At 50.1% G+C, this 25,323-nt stretch overlaps 1 protein-coding gene across 2 annotated transcripts in view; it reads left to right on the top strand.

The window, feature by feature from the left end:
* The window catches only part of LOC133354132 (follistatin-A-like), a 71,549-nt gene extending 49,933 nt beyond the window's left edge, over positions 1 to 21,616 (top strand). For both annotated transcript variants that reach the window (XM_061570729.1, XM_061570730.1), the window contains 2 exons: positions 11,631 to 11,876; positions 17,996 to 21,616. In XM_061570729.1, coding sequence (XP_061426713.1) covers positions 11,631 to 11,876; positions 17,996 to 18,075 — 326 coding nt within the window. In that variant the 3' untranslated portion in view covers positions 18,076 to 21,616. The remainder of the gene's footprint in view (positions 1 to 11,630; positions 11,877 to 17,995) is intronic.
* The last annotated feature ends 3,707 nt before the right edge of the window (positions 21,617 to 25,323 follow it).

Below are 25,323 nucleotides of genomic sequence, written 5' to 3' on the forward strand. Positions count from 1 at the left end.
GCTAGCCGTTGGCAGGGGCAACCGCCGTCCAATGAAACTGCAGCCCTTGGCGAAGGCGTGGCTAGCCGTTGCCAGGTCCAATGAAAGCGGCGAAGGCGTGGCTAGCCGTTGCCAGGGGCAACCGCCGTCCAATGAAAGTGCGTATGGGCCGAAATACACACACACACACACACAGACAGACAGACATGAACGATTTTATATATATAGACTAGCTGTACTACCCGGCTTCGCCCGGGACTTGTATCTACCACGGCCGGCCGCCTTTGTCTCCCCAGTGGCGATGTTAATACGCTACAGCAGTTACTCGTTTGAGGCAGAGTCGACCTAGGGGAGGTTCAAATAATCGTCACCGGTGGTGGCCGTGAGCGGGAATCGAACTGGGTTTGCCGTGTTGGTAGCGCAGCGTAGCGTTAAGCACTACACCCACCGCTCCTCACACACCACACACGCACACACACAGACACACACACAGACACACACACAGACACACACACACAGACACAGGCAGCACGCTAAGCACTACACTACCGTTCCCCCTACACAACACACGCGCGCGCGTCCATAGGTACACATACACGCGCTTGCTGCAGACACACACGACTTTCAGGGTGCGTACGGCAGTAAACGACTGAAATAATAAAGCGGCAATGCTGTGTAAGGAACGCCTTAGACCCGCATTACACATTTGTGTAATGCGAGCGTAAACACACAAACACACACGAACACATACACAATACACACACACATACATGCAGACACACAGACAGACACATAACACACATACATACACACACATACAAACACAGAAACACATACACACACATACATAGACACACACATACACATCCACAGACGTACATACACACATACATACAGGCACGCAGACATACACATAAACACATACAAAAAAACCCACATACATACACACACACATACATACACACAAACACATGCACACACATACATACACACATGCATACAGACACACAGACATACACATAAACACATACACACATACACATGACCCGGCTTCGCCCGGGACTTGGATCCACCACGCCCGGCCGCCTTTGTCTCCCCAGTGCCGATGTTAATACGCAACACCAGTTACTCGTTTGAGGCTGAGTCGACCTAGGGGAGGTTCAAATAATCGTCACCGGTGGTGGCCGTGAGCGGGAATCGAACTCGGTTCGCCGGGTTGGTAGCGCAGCGTAGCGTTAAGCACTACACCCACCGCTCCTCACACACCACACACGCACAGACACACACACAGACACACGCAGACACACACAGACAGACACAGACAGACACACACACACACAGACACACAGACAGCACGCTAAGCACTACACTACCGCTCCCCACACACCACACACGCACACACACAGACACACACACAGACACACGCAGACACACACAGACAGACACACACACACAGACACAGACAGCATGCTAAGCACTACACTACCGTTCCCCCTACACAACACACGCGCGCGCGTCCATAGGTACACATACACGCGCTTGCTGCAGACACACACGACTTACAGGGTGCGTAAGGCAGTAAACGACTGAAAAAATAAAGCGGCAATGCTGTGCGAGGAACGCCTTAGACCAGCAACACATTTGTGTAATGCGAGCGTAAACACACAAACACATACAAACACATACACACACATACACACAAACACATACACACACATACACACACATACATACACACAGACATACACATACACACAAACACACACATACATGCACACAAACACATACACAATACACACACACATACATGCAGACACAGACAGACACATAACACACATACATACACACACATACATACACAAAAACACATACACACACATACATAGACACACACATACATACACACAAACACATGCACACACGTACATACACACATACATAGAGACACGCAGACATACACATAAAGACATAAAAAAAACCCACATACATACACACACACATACACACAAACACATACATACACATACATACACACATACATAGAGACACACAGACATACACATAAACACAAACACACATACACATGACCCGGCTTCGCCCGGGACTTGGATCCACGATGCCCCGCCGCCTTTGTCTCCCCAGTGACGATGTTCACACACGACAGCAGTTACGCTTTTGAGGCTGAGTGGACCTAGGGGAGGGCCAGGTCCGTTTCAAATAATCGTCAGCGGTGGTGGGCGTGAGTTGGAATCGAACTGGGGTCGCTCAAGCAGCTTAATGACTGTTTGTACAAAGAACATATAAAGAATCGATTATAATAACCAGGCTACAGTCCACATTATAGACTGCCAGTACACGCAGTCAGCTTCATAAGCAGGCTAGAGTGTACATGATAGAGTGGCAGTACGCTCACCGAGCTTAATAAGCAGGCTACAGTGTACATGATAGACTGGCAGTACGCTCAGCCAGCTTAATGAGTATTTGTACAGTGAACATTAAAGTAATCGATTGTTGGCGCGTTGGGTTTAAAAGTAATATTAATAGCACACATTGTGGTGGGGGTGTAGTGAAGAGTAGGAAAAACTTTGATGAATTTACCTCAGAGTGGCGTGGTGGGTGTCGAGGCCTAGTAGCGTGCAAAGCCTGCGGCCTCGCCTAAAATTGTCGGCTTGGAAGAGGCAGGGTACGGGTGGCGTTCCTTCCCCCCCCCCCTAGCGCTCCAACAATACTGTGTAATGGCTATTATTTAATTAAATACGGAGCTTATGAAAGTGGCGAAGGCGTGGCTAGCCGTTGGCAGGGGCAACCGCCGTCCAATGAAACTGCAGCCCTTGGCGAAGGCGTGGCTAGCCGTTGCCAGGTCCAATGAAAGCGGCGAAGGCGTGGCTAGCCGTTGCCAGGGGCAACCGCCGTCCAATGAAAGTGCGTATGGGCCGAAATACACACACACACACACACAGACAGACATGAACGATTTTATATATATAGACTAGCTGTACTACCCGGCTTCGCCCGGGACTTGTATCTACCACGGCCGGCCGCCTTTGTCTCCCCAGTGGCGATGTTAATACGCTACAGCAGTTACTCGTTTGAGGCAGAGTCGACCTAGGGGAGGTTCAAATAATCGTCACCGGTGGTGGCCGTGAGCGGGAATCGAACTGGGTTTGCCGTGTTGGTAGCGCAGCGTAGCGTTAAGCACTACACCCACCGCTCCTCACACACCACACACACACAGACACACACACAGACACACACACAGACACACACACACACAGACACAGGCAGCACGCTAAGCACTACACTACCGTTCCCCCTACACAACACACGCGCGCGCGTCCATAGGTACACATACACGCGCTTGCTGCAGACACACACGACTTTCAGGGTGCGTACGGCAGTAAACGACTGAAATAATAAAGCGGCAATGCTGTGTAAGGAACGCCTTAGACCCGCATTACACATTTGTGTAATGCGAGCGTAAACACACAAACACACACGAACACATACACAATACACACACACATACATGCAGACACACAGACAGACACATAACACACATACATACACACACATACAAACACAGAAACACATACACACACATACATAGACACACACATACACATCCACAGACGTACATACACACATACATACAGGCACGCAGACATACACATAAACACATACAAAAAAACCCACATACATACACACACACATACATACACACAAACACATGCACACACATACATACACACATGCATACAGACACACAGACATACACATAAACACATACACACATACACATGACCCGGCTTCGCCCGGGACTTGGATCCACCACGCCCGGCCGCCTTTGTCTCCCCAGTGCCGATGTTAATACGCAACACCAGTTACTCGTTTGAGGCTGAGTCGACCTAGGGGAGGTTCAAATAATCGTCACCGGTGGTGGCCGTGAGCGGGAATCGAACTCGGTTCGCCGGGTTGGTAGCGCAGCGTAGCGTTAAGCACTACACCCACCGCTCCTCACACACCACACACGCACAGACACACACACAGACACACGCAGACACACACAGACAGACACAGACAGACACACACACACACAGACACACAGACAGCACGCTAAGCACTACACTACCGCTCCCCACACACCACACACGCACACACACAGACACACACACAGACACACGCAGACACACACAGACAGACACACACACACAGACACAGACAGCACGCTAAGCACTACACTACCGTTCCCCCTACACAACACACGCGCGCGCGTCCATAGGTACACATACACGCGCTTGCTGCAGACACACACGACTTTCAGGGTGCGTAAGGCAGTAAACGACTGAAAAAATAAAGCGGCAATGCTGTGCGAGGAACGCCTTAGACCAGCAACACATTTGTGTAATGCGAGCGTAAACACACAAACACATACAAACACATACACACACATACACACAAACACATACACACACATACACACACATACATACACACAGACATACACATACACACAAACACACACATACATGCACACAAACACATACACAATACACACACACATACATGCAGACACAGACAGACACATAACACACATACATACACACACATACATACACAAAAACACATACACACACATACATAGACACACACATACATACACACAAACACATGCACACACGTACATACACACATACATAGAGACACGCAGACATACACATAAAGACATAAAAAAACCCACATACATACACACACACATACACACAAACACATACATACACATACATACACACATACATAGAGACACACAGACATACACATAAACACAAACACACATACACATGACCCGGCTTCGCCCGGGACTTGGATCCACGATGCCCCGCCGCCTTTGTCTCCCCAGTGACGATGTTCACACACGACAGCAGTTACGCTTTTGAGGCTGAGTGGACCTAGGGGAGGGCCAGGTCCGTTTCAAATAATCGTCAGCGGTGGTGGGCGTGAGTTGGAATCGAACTGGGGTCGCTCAAGCAGCTTAATGACTGTTTGTACAAAGAACATATAAAGAATCGATTATAATAACCAGGCTACAGTCCACATTATAGACTGCCAGTACACGCAGTCAGCTTCATAAGCAGGCTAGAGTGTACATGATAGAGTGGCAGTACGCTCACCGAGCTTAATAAGCAGGCTACAGTGTACATGATAGACTGGCAGTACGCTCAGCCAGCTTAATGAGTATTTGTACAGTGAACATTAAAGTAATCGATTGTTGGCGCGTTGGGTTTAAAAGTAATATTAATAGCACACATTGTGGTGGGGGTGTAGTGAAGAGTAGGAAAAACTTTGATGAATTTACCTCAGAGTGGCGTGGTGGGTGTCGAGGCCTAGTAGCGTGCAAAGCCTGCGGCCTCGCCTAAAATTGTCGGCTTGGAAGAGGCAGGGTACGGGTGGCGTTCCTTCCCCCCCCCCCCCTAGCGCTCCAACAATACTGTGTAATGGCTATTATTTAATTAAATACGGAGCTTATGAAAGTGGCGAAGGCGTGGCTAGCCGTTGGCAGGGGCAACCGCCGTCCAATGAAACTGCAGCCCTTGGCGAAGGCGTGGCTAGCCGTTGCCAGGTCCAATGAAAGCGGCGAAGGCGTGGCTAGCCGTTGCCAGGGGCAACCGCCGTCCAATGAAAGTGCGTATGGGCCGAAATACACACACACACACACAGACAGACAGACATGAACGATTTTATATATATAGATGTCTTCGCTCAATCCTCCTCCATTTTGTCCTCACTCCATCCTCCTGCCATCTGTCCTTGCTTCATCCTTCATTCTGTCCTCACTGCATCCTCCTCCACTCTGTAATCACTCCATATTCCTCCACTCTGTCCTCGCTGAATCATCCTCCACTCTGTGCTTGCTCCATCCTTCTTGACTCTGTCCTCGCTCCATCCTCCTCCACTCTGTTCTCGTTCCATCCTCCACTCTCTCCTTGCTCCATTCTTCTCCACTCTGTCATCACTCCATACTCCTCCACTCTGCCCTCGCTCCTTCCTCCTCCACTCTGACATCACTCTATCCTGCTCCACTCTGTCCTAGCTCCATCCTCCTCCACTCTGTCCTCGCTCCATTGTCCTCCACTCTGTCCTCGCTCCATCCACCTCCACTGTGTCCACGCTCCATCCTCCTCCACTCTGTCTTCACTTCATGCTCCTCCATTCTGTCCTCACTCCATCCTTCTCCACTCTGTCCTCGCTCCATTGTCCTCCACTCTGTCCTCGCTCCATCCACCTCCACTGTGTCCACGGTCCATCCTCCTCCACTCTGTCTTCACTTCATGCTCCTCCACTCTGTCCTCATTCCATCCTTCTCCACTCTGTCCTCGCTCCATTGTCCTCCACTTTGTTCTCGCTCCATCCTTCTCCACTCAGTCCTCGCTCCATCATCTACTGTGTCCTCTCTCAATGCTCCTCCAATATGTCCTCGCACCATACTCCTCCACTCTGTCCTCGCTAAATCTTCCATTTTGTCCTCACTCCATCCTCCTGCACTCCATCCTCGCTCCATCCTCCTTAACTCTGTCCTCGCTGCATCCTCCTCTACTTTGACCTCACTCCATCCTCCGCCAATGTGACCTCACTCGATCCTTCTCTACTCTTTCTTTGCTCAACCCTCATCCACTCTGTGTTCGTTTCATCCTCTACTCTGTCATCACTCTATACTCCTCCACTTTGTCCTCGCTCCATTCTTCTCCACTCTGTGCTCGCTCCATCATCCACCACTCTGTCCTCGCTCCATCCTCTATTCTGTCCTTGCTCAATCCTACTCGACTCTGTCCTTGCTCTACCCTCATCCACTCTCTCCTTGTTCCATCCTCCTCCACTCTATCTGCGCTCCATCTTCCTCAACTTTGACTTCACTTCACGCTCCTCCACTCTGTCCTCGGACAATACTCCTCCACTCTGTCTTCGTGCCATTCTCTACTATGTCTTTGCTCAATCCTCCTCCACTTTGTCCTCGCTCCATCCTCCTGCCCTCTGTCCTTGCTTCATCCTTCATTTTGTCCTCACTGCATCCTCCTCCACTCTGTAATCACTCCATATTCCTCCACTCTGTCCTCGCTGAATCATCCTCCACTCTGTGCTTGCTCCATCCTTCTTGGCTCTGTCCTCGCTCCATCCTCCTCCACTCTGTGCTCGTTCCATCCTCCACTCTCTCCTCGCTCCATTCTTCTCCACTCTGTCATCACTCCATACTCCTCCACTCTGCCCTTGCTTCTTCCTCCTCCACTCTGACATCACTCTATCCTGCTCCACCCTGTCCTCGCTCCATCGTCCTCCACTCTGTCCTCGCTCCATCCACCTCCACTGTGTCCATGCTCCATCCTCCTCCACTCTGCCTTCACTTCATGCTCCTCCACTCTGTCCTTGCTCCATCCTCCTCCACTCTGTCCTCGCTCCATCGTCCTCCACTCTGTCCTCGCTCCATCCACCTCCACTGTGTCCACGCTCCATCCTCCTCCACTCTGCCTTCACTTCATGCTCCTCCACTCTGTACTCACTCTATCCTTCTCTACTCTGTCCTTGCTCCATCCTCCTCCACTCTGTCCTCGCTCCATCGTCCTCCACTCTGTCCTCGCTCCATCCACCTCCACTTTGTTCTCGCTCCATCCTTCTCCACTCAGTCCTCGCTCCATCATCTACTGTGTCCTCGCTCAATGCTCCTCCAATCTGTCCTCACACCATACTCCTCCACTCTGTCCTCGCTAAATCTTCCATTTTGTCCTCACTCCATCCTCCTGCACTCCATCCTCGCTCCATCCTCCTTAACTCTGTCCTCGCTGCATCCTCCTCCACTTTGACCTCACTACATCCTCCGCCAATGTGACCTCACTCGATCCTTCTCCACTCTTTCCTTGCTCAACCCTCATCCACTCTGTGTTCGTTTCATCCTCTACTCTGTCATCACTCCATCCTCCTCCACTCTGTAATCACTCCATATTCCTCCACTCTGTCCTCGCTCCATCCTCCTCCATTTTGTCCTTACTCCATCCTCCTCCACGCAGCCCTTGCTCCACCCTCGTTCACTCTGACCTCACTCCATCCTGCTCCACTCTGTCCTAGCTCCATCCTCCTCCACTCTGTCCTCGCTCCACAATACTCCACTTTCTCTTTGCTCCATTCTGTTCCACTCTGTCCTCGCTTCATCATCCTCCACTCTGTCCTTGCTCTACCCTTCTCCACTCTGTCATCACTCCATCCTCCTCCCCTCAGTCATCACTCCATATTCCTATACTCTGTCCTCCCTCAATCCTCCTCCACTCTGTGTTTGCTCCATCCTCCTTGACTCTGTCCTTGCTATACCCTCCTCCTCTCTCTCCTTGTTCCATCCTCCTCCACTCTGTCTGTGCTCCATCTTCCTCCACTTTGTCCTCGGTCAATACTCCTCCACTCTGTCCTCGTGCCATCCTCCTCTATGTCTTTGCTCTATCCTCCTCCACTCTGTCCTAGCTACATCATCCTCCACACGCTCCATCTTCCTCCACTCTGTCCTTGCTCCATCCTCCTCCACTATGTTATCACTCCTCCACTCTGTCCTCGCTCCATCATCCTCCACTTTATCCTCGCTCCATCCTCCTCCACTTAGTCCTTGCTCCACCCTTATCCACTCTCTCCTCGCTACATTCTTCTCGACTCTGTCCTTGCACCATCCTCCTCCACTTTGTCCTCGCTCCATCCTCCTGCCCTCTGTCCTTGCTTCATCCTTCATTCTGTCCTCACTGCATCCTCCTCCACTCTGTAATCACTCCATATTCCTCCACTCTGTCCTCGCTGAATCATCCTCCACTCTGTGCTTGCTCCATCCTTCTTGACTCTGTCCTCGCTCCATCCTCCTCCACTCTGTGCTCGTTCCATCCTCCACTCTCTCCTCGCTCCATTCTTCTCCACTCTGTCATCACTCCATACTCCTCCACTCTGCCCTTGCTTCTTCCTCCTCCACTCTGACATCACTCTATCCTGCTCCACCCTGTCCTCACTCCATCGTCCTCCACTCTGTCCTCGCTCCATCCACCTCCACTGTGTCCATGCTCCATCCTCCTCCACTCTGCCTTCACTTCATGCTCCTCCACTCTGTCGTTGCTCCATCCTCCTCCACTCTGTCGTTGCTCCATCCTCCTCCACTCTGTCCTCGCTCCATCCACCTCCACTGTGTCCACGCTCCATCCTCCTCCACTCTGCCTTCACTTCATGCTCCTCCACTCTGTACTCACTCCATCCTTCTCCACTCTGTCCTTGCTCCATCCTCCTACACTCTGTCCTCACTCCATCGTCCTCCACTTTGTCCTCGCTCCATCCACCTCCACTTTGTTCTCGCTCCATCCTTCTCCACTCAGTCCTCGCTCCATCATCTACTGTGTCCTCGCTCAATGCTCCTCCAATCTGTCCTCACACCATACTCCTCCACTCTGTCCTCGCTAAATCTTCCATTTTGTCCTCACTCCATCCTCCTGCACTCCATCCTCGCTCCATCCTCCTTAACTCTGTCCTCGCTGCATCCTCCTCCACTTTGACCTCACTTCATCCTCCGCCAATGTGACCTCACTCGATCCTTCTCCACTCTTTCCTTGCTCAACCCTCATCCACTCTGTGTTCGTTTCATCCTCTACTCTGTCATCACTCCATCCTCCTCCACTCTGTAATCGCTCCATATTCCTTCACTCTGTCCTCGCTCCATCCTCCTCCATTTTGTCCTTACTCCATCCTCCTCCACGCAGCCCTTGCTCCACCCTCGTTCACTCTTTCCTCGCTACATTTTTTTCCACCCTGCCCTTGCTCCATCCTCCTCCACTCTGTCCTCGCTCCACCCCCTCCATTCTGTTCTCCCTCCATCATCCTCCACTCTGTCCTCGGTCCATCCTCCGCAACTCTGTCCCCGCTCCATCATCGTCTGCTCTGTCCTCGCTCCATCATCCTCTGCTCTGTCCTCGCTCCATTATCCTCCACTTTGTCCTCGCTCCGTCCTCCTCCACTCAGTCCTTGCTCCACCCTCGTCCACTCTTTCCTCGCTACATTCTTCTCAACTCTGTCCTTGCACCATCCTCCTCCACAACGTCTGTGCTCCGTCCTCCTCAACTCATACCTTGCTCCATCCTCCTCAACTCTGTCCTCGCTCCATCATCCTCTGCTCTGTCCTCGCTCCATCATCCTCTGCTCTGTCCTCGCTCCATCATCCTCCGCTCTGTCCTCGCTCCATCATCCTCCACTCTGTCCTCACTCCATCCTCCTCCACTCTCTCCTCACTCCATACTTCTCTCTGTCCTCGCTCCATCCTCCTCTCTGTCGTCGCTCCATCTTAATCCAATCTGTCCTCGCTCCATCCTGCTTCACTCCATCCTCACTCCGGCTGCAGCCAATATGGCATACAACTGGCACCAACTGATAATTATCACATCATGTAATTGCTTTATCCAGGAAAGATTCACCGAGTCTCAAAACTGCATTGCAGTTTTTGGGCACTATTCATTCCATTATTATTTCTTGGCTTCGTATTGGTTGGAAATCAAAATTTCTGGAGAAATCTCAGCTATTGTGCTGTATAAGGGGAAAACATGCAACAACATCGTTATCATTATCACCATTAGGCATGACCTATCTACTGCTGGATGAAGGCCCATTCGTTCCGATAGCATGTCCCGTCGTCTCACGATGCACCGATTCATCTCGCTCCTGCGCAGACACTCGATGATTTCATCACTCCATATCCACGATGGACATCAACTGTTGCACGTTTTTCTTCCAGCACTGTCCCGGCAGGGCCTATCCACTGATTTTTTGCACAGATTGAATCACTTATTGGTGATCGGGAATGCAAATATTTTTGCGAGTTAATAGTGCAGATGCTATGGCAACGACCACAAGTGCAAGCGTTGTTATGAGGATAATAATGACTTGCTTACCCAGGAAAGTACACTCAGTCCAATGACTTTTTCAGGAAGGTCCTACATAAGGTTTGTTTAAATTTTAAGATGTTTTTGAGTCGATGTGTAATGTAGCACTCAAAGACGCTGTCTTACTTAAGTTACATATACATATTTATTATATATTACCGTCCACCCGATTCGATGACATGTTATTAGTTGGATGCAGGTTGACTATATATATATATATAACTGCTACACGACGTTCACTATATAGCTGACTGACTATATAGGAGCCGTCGCTGTAGTAGCCACGGCGAAGATATATAACTTCTTTCCTAGCCTTCCAAGTTGATGTGGATAATCCACCGTCATGACAGCGACGACGGTCCAGACCCCATATCCCCACAGCAGCTGATAGAACAGGCAAAATAACGTGCTGAGGGACAGCGGTCGAAAAATTTACAACAAAAGACTCTTTAGCGTGTACGTTTTTAACAGCCGTTTAAAATCCAATTGCGGTTTTCCGGGTTGGGCTGTGCATTAGACAACTCTTCTCCCCAGAGGGCATCTTCAGACGTTGAAGATGGCCGCAGTAGTGCATGGCAAAAGCTTGAGAGAAGAAATGCCCGACAAGCGGCCCAACCCGGGAAACTGCGCATTCAATGAGCAAAACCCAGTTTTGCGCCGCTTCAAGGACGACTTCTAACGGTCCGTCGGGCTGATCCGCGCCGTTCCGCACAGGGCCGCCCACCTGCCATGACGGTTCGGCGTGCGAGGCCGGTAAGCGGTGCGTGAGGGACCCGCGCACCGGCGCTGCCGCGCGCTGCCTGCAGTGCAACACAATCTGCCGCACGTCCGAGCGCCGTGCCCCCGTGTGCGGCTCCGACAACACCACGTACCAGGACCGGTGCGTGCTGCGTGCTGCCGCCTGCTCCGACGGCCTCTTCATCGAGGTGAAGCACTTGGGACGCTGCCGCTACGCCCCAGGTACCGCCCCCCCCCCCTTGCCATCACAGCAGTGGATTCCTGTATCTATTCGTGCGAAGCTCTAAGTATTTGGGCGCCGCAGGTGGCGAGATTTTAACTCCCTCGCCTGGTGCACAGGAGGTCGTGGGTTTGATCCCGACCCTGACGCCTGCTGTATATTTGGAATTTACATGTCTCTCTCACCGTGGTCGTGTGGATTTTTCTCTGGATCTTCCGGTTTTTCCCTCCACATTTAGAATCAACATGCATTTAAAGTATTTGGCTTCTATAAATGTCCACGTGATAAGCCACTTTGTTGAGCTATAATTTGTGGCGGTCATGGGTTAGCTTCCCATTTCTGTAGTTTCCCATGCTTCGCAGTATGTTGGAAACACCCGCTTTAGCTACAGAAAGTCAACATACGAGAATACCCCTAGAGTCTGCGAGAGCGGGGGCAGAAGATGACTCATCGACTGACAACATGGTAACGACTGGACCGGAAACGACTACGAGTAATGAGAGCACAGCACAAGAGAACACCACAGCAACTGTCACAAGTTCCGCTACAACAGCAGGCCACAAACAGATGCAGGTATGTGTCTGTGGTTGGAGGAAAGTTACATCACACCATGGGTTGAGGATCCACCAGGGGAAGAAGCGGTGTTTGGGTAAAGAGAGACAGAGGCCTCGCATTGATTACTTTCTGCGAAAGCGATCAAATCAGTCAAATGAAGCACAGCAACTGGACGCAAACCATAGTTTGCAGTGCATCAGTACCACTGTCATGGAGGATGTAAACTCAAGCACCAAAGTAACAACTGAGGTGGAACCAACAACAGCAGTGGAACTCACCCAGCCTCCCAGACCTGCAGTCGAGAGGAGACTACCAGGGCACAGACCGTATGTAAAGTGGCCTGGCGCCAGTGACAAGAAGTTGTGGGAAACAGTGAATACTGACCTTACCTTGACCCTCGAGAAACTTCGAGGCACAGTGGAGAAGAAGTTGGAGAGGATGGGGGACATCATCTATGAGTACGGGGCAGAAAGCTTTGGAGTGCAAGAGGCAAAAGGCGGGAGAAAGGTTCCAACCCCACCAGTTTCCAGGAGGCAACAAGAAATCAAGCACCTCGTTCAAGAAAGGAGACAGCTTAAGAAACAGTGGAAGAAAGCCTCGGAAGTGGAAAAGGAGGGCATAGAGGCACTTCAGGCTGACATTAAAACCCGGTTGGCATCCCTCCGTAGAGCAGAGAACCTACGGAAACGTAGAAGGAAGAAAGAACAAACTAGAACTCGATTCTATAAAGATCCCTTCAAGTTCCTTAAAAGTCTCTTCACGAAGGAAAAAAGTGGAGTTCTAAAAACAACAAAGAAAGACATAGAAGAGCACCTGAGAACAACAAACTTTGACTCAAAGCGACATGAACATCTGGCCATCCCATCAGATATCCCACCCATTGAACCCCCGGAACATCATATTGAGACCAGCCCTCCGACATGGAAAGAGGTGGAAAACACAGTTCGAAGGGCAAGAACAGCATCAGCCCTGGGGCCAAATGGAGTCCCGTACAAAGTGTATAAGAACGCACCAGACGTCCTGAGGTTCCTCTGGAGGCTTATGGGAACAGCTTGGCAAAAAAAGATAATACCCAAAGTGTGGCGTAGGGCAGGCGGGGTCCTGATCCCTAAGGAGAAGGATGCAGTGAACATCAGCCAATTCCGCCCAATCTCCTTACTGAATGTCGAGGGTAAAATCTTCTTTAGGGTCATTGCCCAGAGGATGGCCGAGTACCTGCAAAGGAATGCGTACGTCGATACATCTGTACAGAAGGCAGGAATATCAGGGTTCTCTGGCTGCTTGGAACATTCCAGCATGATCTGGCACCAGATCCAAATGGCCAAGGTGGAGAAAAGGGACCTCCATGTAGTCTTCCTCGACCTCGCCAATGCATTTGGCTCTGTGCCCCATGAACTCCTGTGGTCTGCCTTCAGATTTTTCCACATACCGGACACCATCACAACCCTGGTGAAGTCGTACTTTCAGGATCTGCAGTTCTGCTTCACCACCTCAGAGTTCACCACCTCATGGCAATGCCTGAATGTAGATATAATGGCGGGATGTACCATTTCTCCATTGGCATTCATAATGGCAATGGACGTTATCATCAGATCCTCAAAATGGGTTGCTGGTGGACAGCGAGTCGACTCTGGTTTTCGCCTCCCTCCACTCAGAGCCTACATGGACGACATTACAACATTGACCACCACTGTCCCATGCACCAGGAGACTGCTCAGAAAACTCTAGGAGAACATCAGCTGGGCCCGTATGAAGATTAAACCATCCAAGTCACGCAGCATCTCGATTGTGAAGGGAGTACTCTGTGACCTGAAATTCTTCATTGGAGATGACCAAATCCCAACAGTGTCTGAGCAGCCGGTAAAAAGCCTTGGAAGGTGGTATGATGCAAGCCTGAAGGACAAAGACCAGGTGCAACAGCTGCGCAAAGACATCAGTAGTAGCCTACAGTCCATCGACAACACCCAGCTACCTGGAAAGTTAAAGGCCTGGTGTCTGCAGTTTGGTCTCCTACCCCGGGTGTTGTGGCCCCTAGCAGTGTATGAGGTTCCAATCTCAACAGTGGAGAAGATGGAAAGAAGAGTCACGAGCTACTTAAAGAAGTGGCTCGGAGTTCCACGATGCCTTACCACCATATGCCTCTAAGGAGATGGTGTCCTCAAGCTGCCCCTCACCAGTCTAACCGAGGAATTCAAGTGTGCAAAAACCAGGCTCCAGATGACACTGAATGAATCTCGAGACCCAGTGGTGAGCAACAACGCGCCGACCTTGGCAACTGGGCGCAAATGGAGGCCAGGAAAAGCAGTCCAGGAGGCAACAGCAGCCCTCAGACATGCTGACATTGTGGGTCATGTTCAGCAAGGGAGAGGAGGCCTTGGGCTAACTAGACGTGCTGCTTGGAGTAAGGCCACTGCACCAGAGCGGAGGAAGATGGTAGTGCAGGAAGTACGCCATCAGGAGGAGGCTGCAAAGTGGGCCAAGGCAGTCTCTCTTGCCAAACAGGGACAGTGGACTCGATGGGACAGTGTGGAGAAGAGGAATATCAGCTGGAAGGATCTGTGGGCCATGGAAGCGAGGCGGTTGAGCTTTTCCATCAGAGCAACATATGACGTCCTTCCAACACCAGTTAATCTTCACCAATGGTATGGTGAAGATCCGGACTGTGCCCTCTGTTCCATGCCAGCCAACCTCAGACACATTCTCACAGGGTGTAAAACAAGCCTCACCCAAGGACGCTACACTTGGCGTCACAACCAAGTCCTTAAAAACCTTGCGTCCGCCCTGGAGGACAAGCGAGCTGCCACCAACTCCCTACCACCCCCAGCAGCATCACACCCCTTACAGACGACCTTTGTCCGCGAAGGGGCTAAACCACCGAAGAGCGGCTCTACACCAATAGAGCGAGACCAGCTGCGCTTGGCCCGCGACTGGAAAATGCTAGCTGACATTGGCCGGCAACTTGTGTTTCCTCCGGAGATCGCAACCACCACCCTAAGACCTGACATGGTGCTCTGGTCCCGTTCGCTCAAAAAGGTCTTCATCATTGAGCTCACAGTACCTTGGGAGGACTCAGTAGATGAGGCTTATGAGCGAAAACATCTGCGCTATGCCGATCTAGCTGCCGAAGCACGGCATCATGGCTGGAACACAGAAGTCCGACCAGTGGAGGTGGGCTGCAGAGGTTTTGTGGCAACATCTACAACCAGACTGCTTAGAGACCTGGGAATTAAGGGCCAGAGCCAGCGTTCGGCAATCAGAGCTGTATTGGAGGCGGCAGAAGGCAGCAGTCAGTGGCTCTGGATGAAGAGGAAAGACTCCAGCTGGGCCCCAAAGTGAGAGGGCCAGGAGGTATGCAGTCAACAATGCTTGACTCAGGGAGGAGGACGCCCCTGCCATGCATAGTCCCATGGGATGTTGGCTATCAACAACAAGGCAACTCCTATGACTAATTGGGAATGGGACGCAAGCGTAGGATTGATCACCCTGTCGCTGGCCGCCTTTGGGGAGGGTGTATAGTATGAAAGGCTGAAACACCCTAGGACCCAAAGGTTCACTACTGACGATGCGCTCCCCAAATTTCACCAGGCTCACTGTTCATGAACTCTTGGAAGTGCTTGCACAAAGGATAGTAACATCTCATCCTGTGTTCTTTGGAATCTGGAAAAAAGAGCTACATAGCTATACCTGGCAAAATACTAAATAGTTTAATCGTTACCTGCTCATGCACCACTTGCCAAATGTTCGTGAATGCAATTGGCTAAACATGATTTCTGCAGTGGTGGCCAGGAGATGGCAGCAGAGCGATTGATTACCAAATCTATCTATGCGGAGTTATATGTGTTTCCTGCTCAAATACTTGGGGGTGCTGGGGGAGGATTGTGTTCTCTGGTTTTCTCCGGCACATGCAACCAAACACTTGCAAACGGAATTCGCCAGACATCTCAATATAGTAGGTCCCCATTGAGAAAAACGGTGAGTGTTGAGGCTTTGGTTGAGTCTTTTCCACGGAAAGAGCATTATTATGAGAAACGCTTCAAACGAATGGCTCTGGGTTTAACCGAGTTTGTTTATATGAATTCCCGCCAGGAGCCGAAAGCTCAATGGGAGCCATGCAAGTGATTTGCACGCGGCCACAATTCGGCGAATTCTCACACTACGTCATTAAAATTAGATCGGACTGTGCTCTCGTAGGCTACCTATGTGTGCGCGTAAACCAAAGCTGTGCTTGACTCTGCTGAGCTGCGAGTGGGTGGTGGTAATGATAACAAAGTTAATTGATCCCAGCGTAACATTTTAAATGTTGATTGAAAATGTTTAATCTGGATTTCTTAAGAACTGCTTTTTGTGTTTAGTTGTCCTTTCCCCGCACCTCTGATTAGCACGGTTGGCTACGTACGGTGCGAAAGAAATTCAACACACACGCATACGCACATACCTCGAGACGGTGTTTCCAAAGATTGCTTTGCATTCTCCAACTGCTCCAAGCTCTCTATGCCTGTTGCTACGCACGCTACGCCCGTGACACACACCCCGCACCTGGTACACATATTAAACGGCACGCTTGTGACGTAGCACCTGTGTTCGTGGGGAGCGGCTGTGTAGCGAGCGTTTATCGCGCTGCTGCGCTACGAACTCCACTCACCGACACTGGTGACGAAAATCTGAACCGGTCCTGGGCCTCCCCTAGGTCGACTCAGCCTCAAATGAGTACCAGGTGCGGTGTGTAAACATCGCCACTAGGGAGACAAAGGCGGCCGGGCGTGGTGTTGGCCACCCACCTCCTCGTGTGCCTTTCCAGCCTTCATAGGTGCTATTTGCTAACAGCACTTTCCCCAACAGTCTGTTAAAGGCAATATGCGGGAACTTTGTCTTTGTGTTCTGAGAGATGTACACGCATTACCTGTCCATGATATCATCATACTTGCATATTGTGACCAATCACTTTATTTTTCATGCCAAATGGTTTGAGTACTGCAACAGATTATTGAATTCATCTGTGGCAGAGCTCAGTGTTATTCCCCGCGTGCGTATGTGGAATTTCGCCAAACACCCCAATGTAGCATGATCCTGCTGGAAAAAAATGTTGAGACTCAATTAGGGCCTTCCTGGGCTAACAATAATAATACTACTACTACTACACAACTATTAATCAATCGCATTCAGGGTGAAGCCCATTACACACTGTGCGTGTCATAGGGGTAATGTGAACGTACTTCGTCATAGTGGTCAGTGTGGATGAGTGAAGGGGATTCCTGGATAATCTGTGAAAAAGAGCTGAGTAGCTCACCGGATTTATCTTCCAAGATGTCTAGCCAGTGTGGAATAGTTGGGCAATAAAAAGAAAACCCACCCTCTAGAGGAGTTGTCTTGAGCTCCCTTTCGTCCAGTGGAGGCCCCTTCTGTCAGCATTGACGTGAACAAGACATTGCAGGGCTGCACCTTTAATTTTAATTCACCTCTTTATTATAATCATAATTGTTGTAATAAGAACGATGAGAGCAGTCGCGCCATGGAGTACAGAACGTGGCTCACCTCGTCTCCACCCGTCATCTTCTCTTCCCGGCAGCGGAGGAGGGAGAAGCTGGCGACGCGGAGGGCATGGATGGCAATGCTTTTCCCGGCTCGGCCATGATGAACTACCGGTAGCCTCTCGGCGCCCCCCCCCCCCCACGCACAACTCTCCGGTCACTGCTATTGCATGTTTCACGTCGTGTGTATGTGTGCGCGCTCGTGTGAAGTTTTTATTTTAATTTATATGAGTATTTATGGGGGTCGTTGTGGGCGAGGGAGGTGAGGGTCTGAGAGACGACAGAAGGGACGCGGCGGTCCTACGACCACGGCGCTTCACGTGGGCAAGGCCGCCACCGGGGTCCATGGCAAATCTGTCTGGGCGAAGCGAGACGAAGGACAACCGCCCGCCCGCCCCTACAAGGCGAGAGGCATCGCCTCTCTTTGTAACCCGTGCAGTGTTTTATTTATTTAGCCAGGCGAGAACCCCGTTCTCTCTTTGACGAGGGAGACCCGGGGCATGCGTAGCTATATGTAGCGAGAGAGATAAAAAAAAAACATACAAAGGAGCCACAATATTTGTATACAGTATGTCCTTTTTTGAAGTGGCCCAAGATGCTTTTTTTTTACCAGACTCGTAATGCACAATTGCCCTTGCTTACAAATAATTTCACGGATACGTTCGTTTACCAATGCTTCAACGGAATCTACACAGGGGACTGCTTTAGACAATTTGCAGAAGAATCCAGACTCGCCCCAGGAATCCGATGAGCTATGAAGCTCTTTTTCACACAAGATGTCAAACAAGGGGTGGGTTAGCAAGTTACAACAACAAATACAAAAATAACGATAGAGTGCGAAGTAGAGAAAAGGTTTAACACATAGGAGGCGTTCACGACGATAGTATCCATAATAGAGGTTTTTGGGTTAGATCGCGAAAATATGAATGTCTCGGTGTGCTGTACGAGTAACGAATTGGCATGTTTTGTTTACGTGACAAAGCTTACTATTTGGATGTGTCGGGTGGTGGCGGGTTTAATGACATTCATATTTACGAGATCTAACCCAAAAACCTATATTATAGAGAAAATGTAAGCAAGTAACTCTAAATAAATTAATTAACAAAAGCTATGGGGCTGCCGCAGTGTAAGGGTCAGCTCAATAGACTTGCATTCCAGAGGCATGAGTTCAATTCCATCTGCCGCCGTGGCAGTTGCGACGATTGGGCATGTTTCTAGAATCCCTACCCTACCCCCGCCCAGCCAGTTGATCGGCAGGTCGCACGTGATGCGGCGCAGTGTGGGTAATCGCCCACCTCTTCCAACACGTTTGGTCAATATGGAAGAGTGGAACAGATGTATATGTATGTCTTTTGAACTTCTTTCGCACCGTACGTAGCCAACCGTTCAAATCGGAGGTGCCGGGGCAGGACAACAAACGAAACACAAAAAGCAGTTCGAAAGAAATTAGTTTTCAATCTCGATTTAAAAGTGGCATAGCTCCAGTGGCTTCCTAATATCGAAAGGAAGAGCGTTCTAGACGGCCCCAGAAGCACATGAAAGTGCAGCGCGATGCGGTGAACATTTCTATTCGATGGTTAGCCAAAACAAATACCCCCTCGAGCTCGTTTCTAGCAGAGGCCTTTCTGCCAGCAGTGGTATTGGCAGAAATTTGCTGGGCCGCACCTTTACCTTTGACAACACAAAGCGACTGTTTGTGCTCTGTAACGGATGTTTTTAGCATTTTAGCATTTCAACATTTCTCCACATTAAGCATGCGTTAAGTAACACGTGTATGCATGTTGAACTTCTTTTGCACCGTACGTAGCCAACCATGCTAATCGTAAGCAGTAGTGATATTAATTTGAGGGAGGGGGGGTTGTATACTCCATGGTGGGTGGGCTTTTTGAATTTCAATGTAATTTTGTCCTTGAGCCCTCGTCTATCATTCCAGCAGTTGACGGAGCGTGGCGCGTACCGGCACGGTCCCCCTCGCGCGCGCCTTTGACGCCACGCCGCCGTGCTGACACATTTGTGACTGCTCTGTTAAGCCTGACTCAGGGTGGTGGGGATTCGTCATCAGTGGCCGTGGACTGCAAACCCGGGAGGTTTCACTTTGGCTAATGACTCATCGTCATTGGCGTCGTCAGGAGAAGGTCGTGGAGCGTTGAGAATTATGGATAAACTACCATCCCCTCTCCCACATGTTCGGTGAAGATAATGATGATGGTTATGATGATGATTTTGACGATGATGACGATGATGATTTTGACAATTATGACGATGATGATGGTGATGATAACAATGATGATTATAATGATGACAGTGATGATACAAAATATGACAATTGCACTGCGAGTTTAGTGTATAATTACTGTTATATGTAATTACAATTCACTTTTTGTTTCAAACAAATGTTTCACCCGTTGTCACGTGTTTAGGCATTCCATATCTGAAATGACACTAGATGTCGGTGATCGTGGTAATAACAGTGATCTTATGTTGGTTGTCACTGTGGTGGTGGGGGTAATAGTGATCGTAGGGAGCAGTGGCACAGCGGTTACCGTGCCGCGCTATGAATCTTGTGAACCTAGTTCGATTCACACTCATGGCCAACACCAGTGATGATTATCTGAACCGGTCCTGGGCCTCCCCTAGATTAACTTAGCCTCAAATGAGTACGTGGTGCGGTGTGTAAACATCGCGACTCAGGAGACAAATGTGGTCGGGCATGGTGCTGGCCACCCATCCTCCCGTGTGCTGTTCCGGCCTTCATATGTGCTCGCTAACAGCACTTGCCCCAAAAGTTTGTTAAGGCCATATGGGGGATTTTTGTCTTTGATGGTTTGGATGATGGTGATTAATTAATTTACATGGTTCATGACCTTTCACGTCCAACACTTTTCCTCCCATTACCATACAGAATTACATATCGGGCGGATTGCAAGTTGTGAGTTCAAATCCTCGTTAGGGGGGTGTCGACTCAGCCCATCATCCGTCTGGGGTCGATAAAGTGAGTACCACTGGTGGGGAAGTCAACAGTGGTTGTTCTGTAGGTGAGTTTCCCCCGCGTATGAACGTAGAATTGCCACCACTGGCTCTACAGGGCTGTAAACAGGAGATGAGCACCCAATGCCTCAGTGATAATTTGAGCAGTGGCAGCTCACTGACCCGTCTTGAATGCACATCAAGGGTGAATGGTAAGAAAAGCGCCGCTGTCATTGCCAGCCATGGCACTCGCCAGGGCCGAAGCCTTTGGAGGTTCTGGGGATGGCCCTACACAGCCAGATGTCCCTTTGGCACCACCCAAGTTCACTCTCCTCCTTAGCTGTACGATCTCATACCCCCCTCCCCCTCGCCGCTTCCCATACAAGAGAACCTGGGGCCTGGTACCCACAACGATGCAAATTGTGAACACCAGAATGATGGTGGCAGGGAATGGGGCTGGTAAAGACGATGGTGAGGGTGGTAACGTACATTTATTATTTTAAATAAATAATTATTGTCTAATAAAATTATCGTATGAATATTGAAAGACGATCAAGAAAGTATCTTGTAATTGCTCGCTACGGTGCGGCTCTGAGTAATGTAATTGTGAGGTATATAGAAAAGATCGCATTGTGAGTGCGATATTAAAATCAATAAATCTCACCTGTATCTGATCTCTAGCTTGCATTAATCTCCAGTATACAGTATATATATATGTGCATGTATTGTACATTTTGTAACTTTGTAAGTAAAATAAAGTATTTGTGCTTTTTTTCCTGGACGGAGAAATTATTTTATTTTCCGTGCGTGTTCATGCTGGTGGGATCGAATCAAACGTGGCCACTAAAAAGTAATACCGCGTACGACTAAATCGCTTTGCTGCACTGCATCATTATTATTACTACGGCCAAAACAAGCACACGCATGTCAGAGCTAAATCATCCGAGGTCTCACATTAGCACAAAAACGATTTCGAAGACAAACAAAGCAGCGGAGCGTCAGAGCAGGTGACTGGTAATTAAGTGGTTCTGCCATCCTCTGTGAACCTTGGGTAATTGGCAGGCGGGGCCAGTGGTGGGAGGGGGTAGAGGGGGCTGCGGGGTGTGCGCAGGAGGAACCCCGCGCCAGACTCGACGCTCGGGGGAGCGGAGCAAACGGGTTCACGCGGACGGGAAGCACACGGTGCCACGTGCTCCTTCACAAAAGCGCGGCTGTATCCAGGGATTAGCGAGCACGGGGAGAGGAGAAGGAGGGCGGTGAGAGGTGGCGAGGAAGAGCGGGTGACAGGGGCCCATCGCTTCATCTGGGACAGCGCATGTCACGTTTGATGCTGGTACAGCGCATTTCACGTTTAATCCTGGAGTGAACTTCCAGAAATTCACCCGGTTTTGTCATTGACCCTGTGGGGCACCAACTGGAGTTTCACAACACGATGCGGGGTTTAGAATGGGTCTGAATGTGACCGGGGTAGATAAAATGCATTTAAAAACCAGATATAACATGATTTGTTTTGAGCATGTGTGTAGTCACCGGTGATCAGTCTGTCAAGTCACTGCATTTCAGAACTCAGTTTAATCGTGAGGGATGAGACCCTGAATTAAAACCCTGAATTCCCAGCGGGGCCAGCTCAGGTATCTCTGACCCCTGAACCAACCCAGACAAACTCTTAAAATAAAACACTAGCGTCGCCTTTGGACTCGCACCAAAACGTCCGCTCGTACTGCACAGCGGATGATCAAAAATGTAAATGATGATGTAGCTTTTGGCACAACAACCCGCCCGTGTGGAATGCTCTCGCTGGAGTACAATAACACATAAATCGGGCGTGGACCCACCGCGCAGTGACAACTTAAATACCGTGAGCAATGGTAGCGCTATTTACATTGGGGGTTTCCACTCAGAGGCCTGCTACACATTCCCATTTTTAGTCAAATGGAAAATTCCGTGTCAGCTGCGGGACCGTAAAAAAAAAATCTGTGGTCGTTTCCAAGTCCCACAGATCTGGAAATGTCCTACATGGTACGAGTTGGGGAGTTTTGCGGGACGCACGATCGCAGGACGCACGATCGCGCGCCAGCGAATTCTGGGTAATCCCGCTTTACTTGCCGAAGTGCAACGCAAACACGACGCCTCCCCACGCCGTGTGGATTGTCGCCCGTCTGGTCCCTTTAGCGAGGCTACTGAGTCCCCGATCATCATCATCACGTCCCTTCTGTAGCTGATGTATCCCTCTCCAATCTCAGATCCGTTGCCTCTTCCACTCCACCAGTCCATATTGTTCTCAGTTGTGTTCTGCCTCTATGTGAGTGGAAGGTGAAGGTTAAGGTTGAATTTGTTTAACCAGGTGATGAAAACTCAATGGGCCAGGATGGAGTCTCATTTGCAACAGTGACCCGGGTCACCAAAATGACGAAAACAATCACGCAAAAAAAGTGCAACAGTAAAGCAAATAGAAATCAGAGCCAAAAACAACCGTGTTAAATAATAATAAATGGAAAACGATGCACAGATAAAACTAAACATTAAAAGGTGCCATTGGAACCTCCTTTGCCAGTAGTAAAATATGATAATAGTTTCTTTACCCTATTATCTGGCAACAAAACTGACACCTTTTTTTTTTACAAGGAGTCATGTTTGCATTGACCACAATACCTGCAGTCGGAATGCAAACAAAAACACAACTCTGATAATGTATGCACTGTCCTTGAAATTGATTGGTCCACACCCGAGACAGCTTTCCTTAGAGCCTAGTCTCACATGGTGTTGGACCAGATGACGCCAAAAGGCACACAACTCAAAGACAATGCATCATCAGAGTATGAGAGCTTGGGGTAACCATTCACACCATTGGAACCTCATTTTCCAATAGCAAAATATGATAATTGTTTTTTACCCTTTTATCTTGCAACAAAACTGACACCTGTTTTACAAGAAGTTATGTTTGCATTGACCACAATACCTGCAGTCGGAATGCAAACAAAACACAACTCTGATAATGTACGCCTTCAACTTCCAAGAGTCCCCAGGTGAGTCGCGGTGCACCACACATTCGGCCCTCGTTCCCACCTCACCTATCTTTCGATCGTGTTGATCCGCGTACGCTCGTTACTCCTTCACGTCGGGTTGCACCGCGCGGGGGTTCCGCCGCATCGGGTGAGAATTGGGCCTTCGGGCATGCCCAGTGTTCGCAGTTGGCCCATCGAGTCGTGGCCGTGGCCGTCGGGTCATCTACGGTCGTGGGTACCATTCAGGGCATTGATGTGCGGATCCTCATTGACACCGGTGCCTCCGCCACCATTATTTCGGAATAAATTTTTAATATTTTGCCGGCCCATTGCCGCCTGTTATGTCCCCTCCCCATTCCCTATTTTGCGGCTAGCGGGGGTTCGCTGGGAATTTTGGGTCAGATAGTCGTGGAGGTTTCCATCGGTGGCATTTCATTGCAGGGGCCCGTCCTGGTTTCCGATTTGCCTGGCAGTGCCGTGTTTGTTGGGGACAAACTTCCTCGGGCAGATGCCCGTAAAAATCCTCACGGACCATAGGTGTTTGGAGTTGCCTTCGGGGCAACGCGTCGCGTTCTTATTGTCGCCCGATGACACGGCCAAGGGCTGTGCGTTGGTACAGGCGCTTGTTACTGAAAACGGTTACGGTTCCCCCAGGGGGACAGATACTCGTCCCCCTCCGGTTGCGCAAGCCGCTTGCTCGCGACACCACCGAGGGAGGTATCGTGCTTCTTCTTCTTCCTAGCGTTGTTCCCGATGTGGCGCAGGGTCCGCTTTTCGGCATTGTCTTCTCCATTTGGCTCGGTCCAGGGCATCTTCAGGGGATGCGTTGACCGTCTTCATGTCTTCCTTTATTCGATCCATCCATCGCTTCTTCGGACGTCCGCGTGGACGGCGGCCCTCTGGCTCAATACGCACGGCAGTCTTGGCCACTGATGACTCTTCACTTCGCATCACATGGCCGTACCACCGAAGCCTTGCCTCAAGCATCTTGTCCGCAATGGGGGCCACACCAAGTCGCTTCCGAACGTCTTCGTTCCTGACACGATCCCATCGAGTGAGCCCGAGGCTCCATCTGAGCATCCTCATCTCCATGGTGTGGAGAGCTTGTTCGTGTACAGTTGTGGCTGGCCAGCACTCGGATCCATAGAGTGCCACCGGTCGGACGATGGTCTTGTATATTTTTCCCTTCAGCCTATCCGACATTTTCCGATCACAGAGGACTCCGGTGACTTGCCTCCATTTCATCCACGCCGCATTGACTCGTGACCTCACATCAGTCGTGATGCTACCATCTGAGCTGATGGTGGAGCCCAGGTACTTAAAGTTCGTCACTTTCTTCAGATCTTCTCCGTCAATGCTGATGGTGCCGTCGGTTTGGGAGCCACACTCCATAT

This window comes from Lethenteron reissneri, chromosome 46, assembly GCF_015708825.2.
Source record: "Lethenteron reissneri isolate LAM-NWPU_2019-01 chromosome 46, ASM1570882v1, whole genome shotgun sequence".
NCBI classification, from domain to species: Eukaryota; Metazoa; Chordata; class Hyperoartia; order Petromyzontiformes; family Petromyzontidae; genus Lethenteron; species Lethenteron reissneri.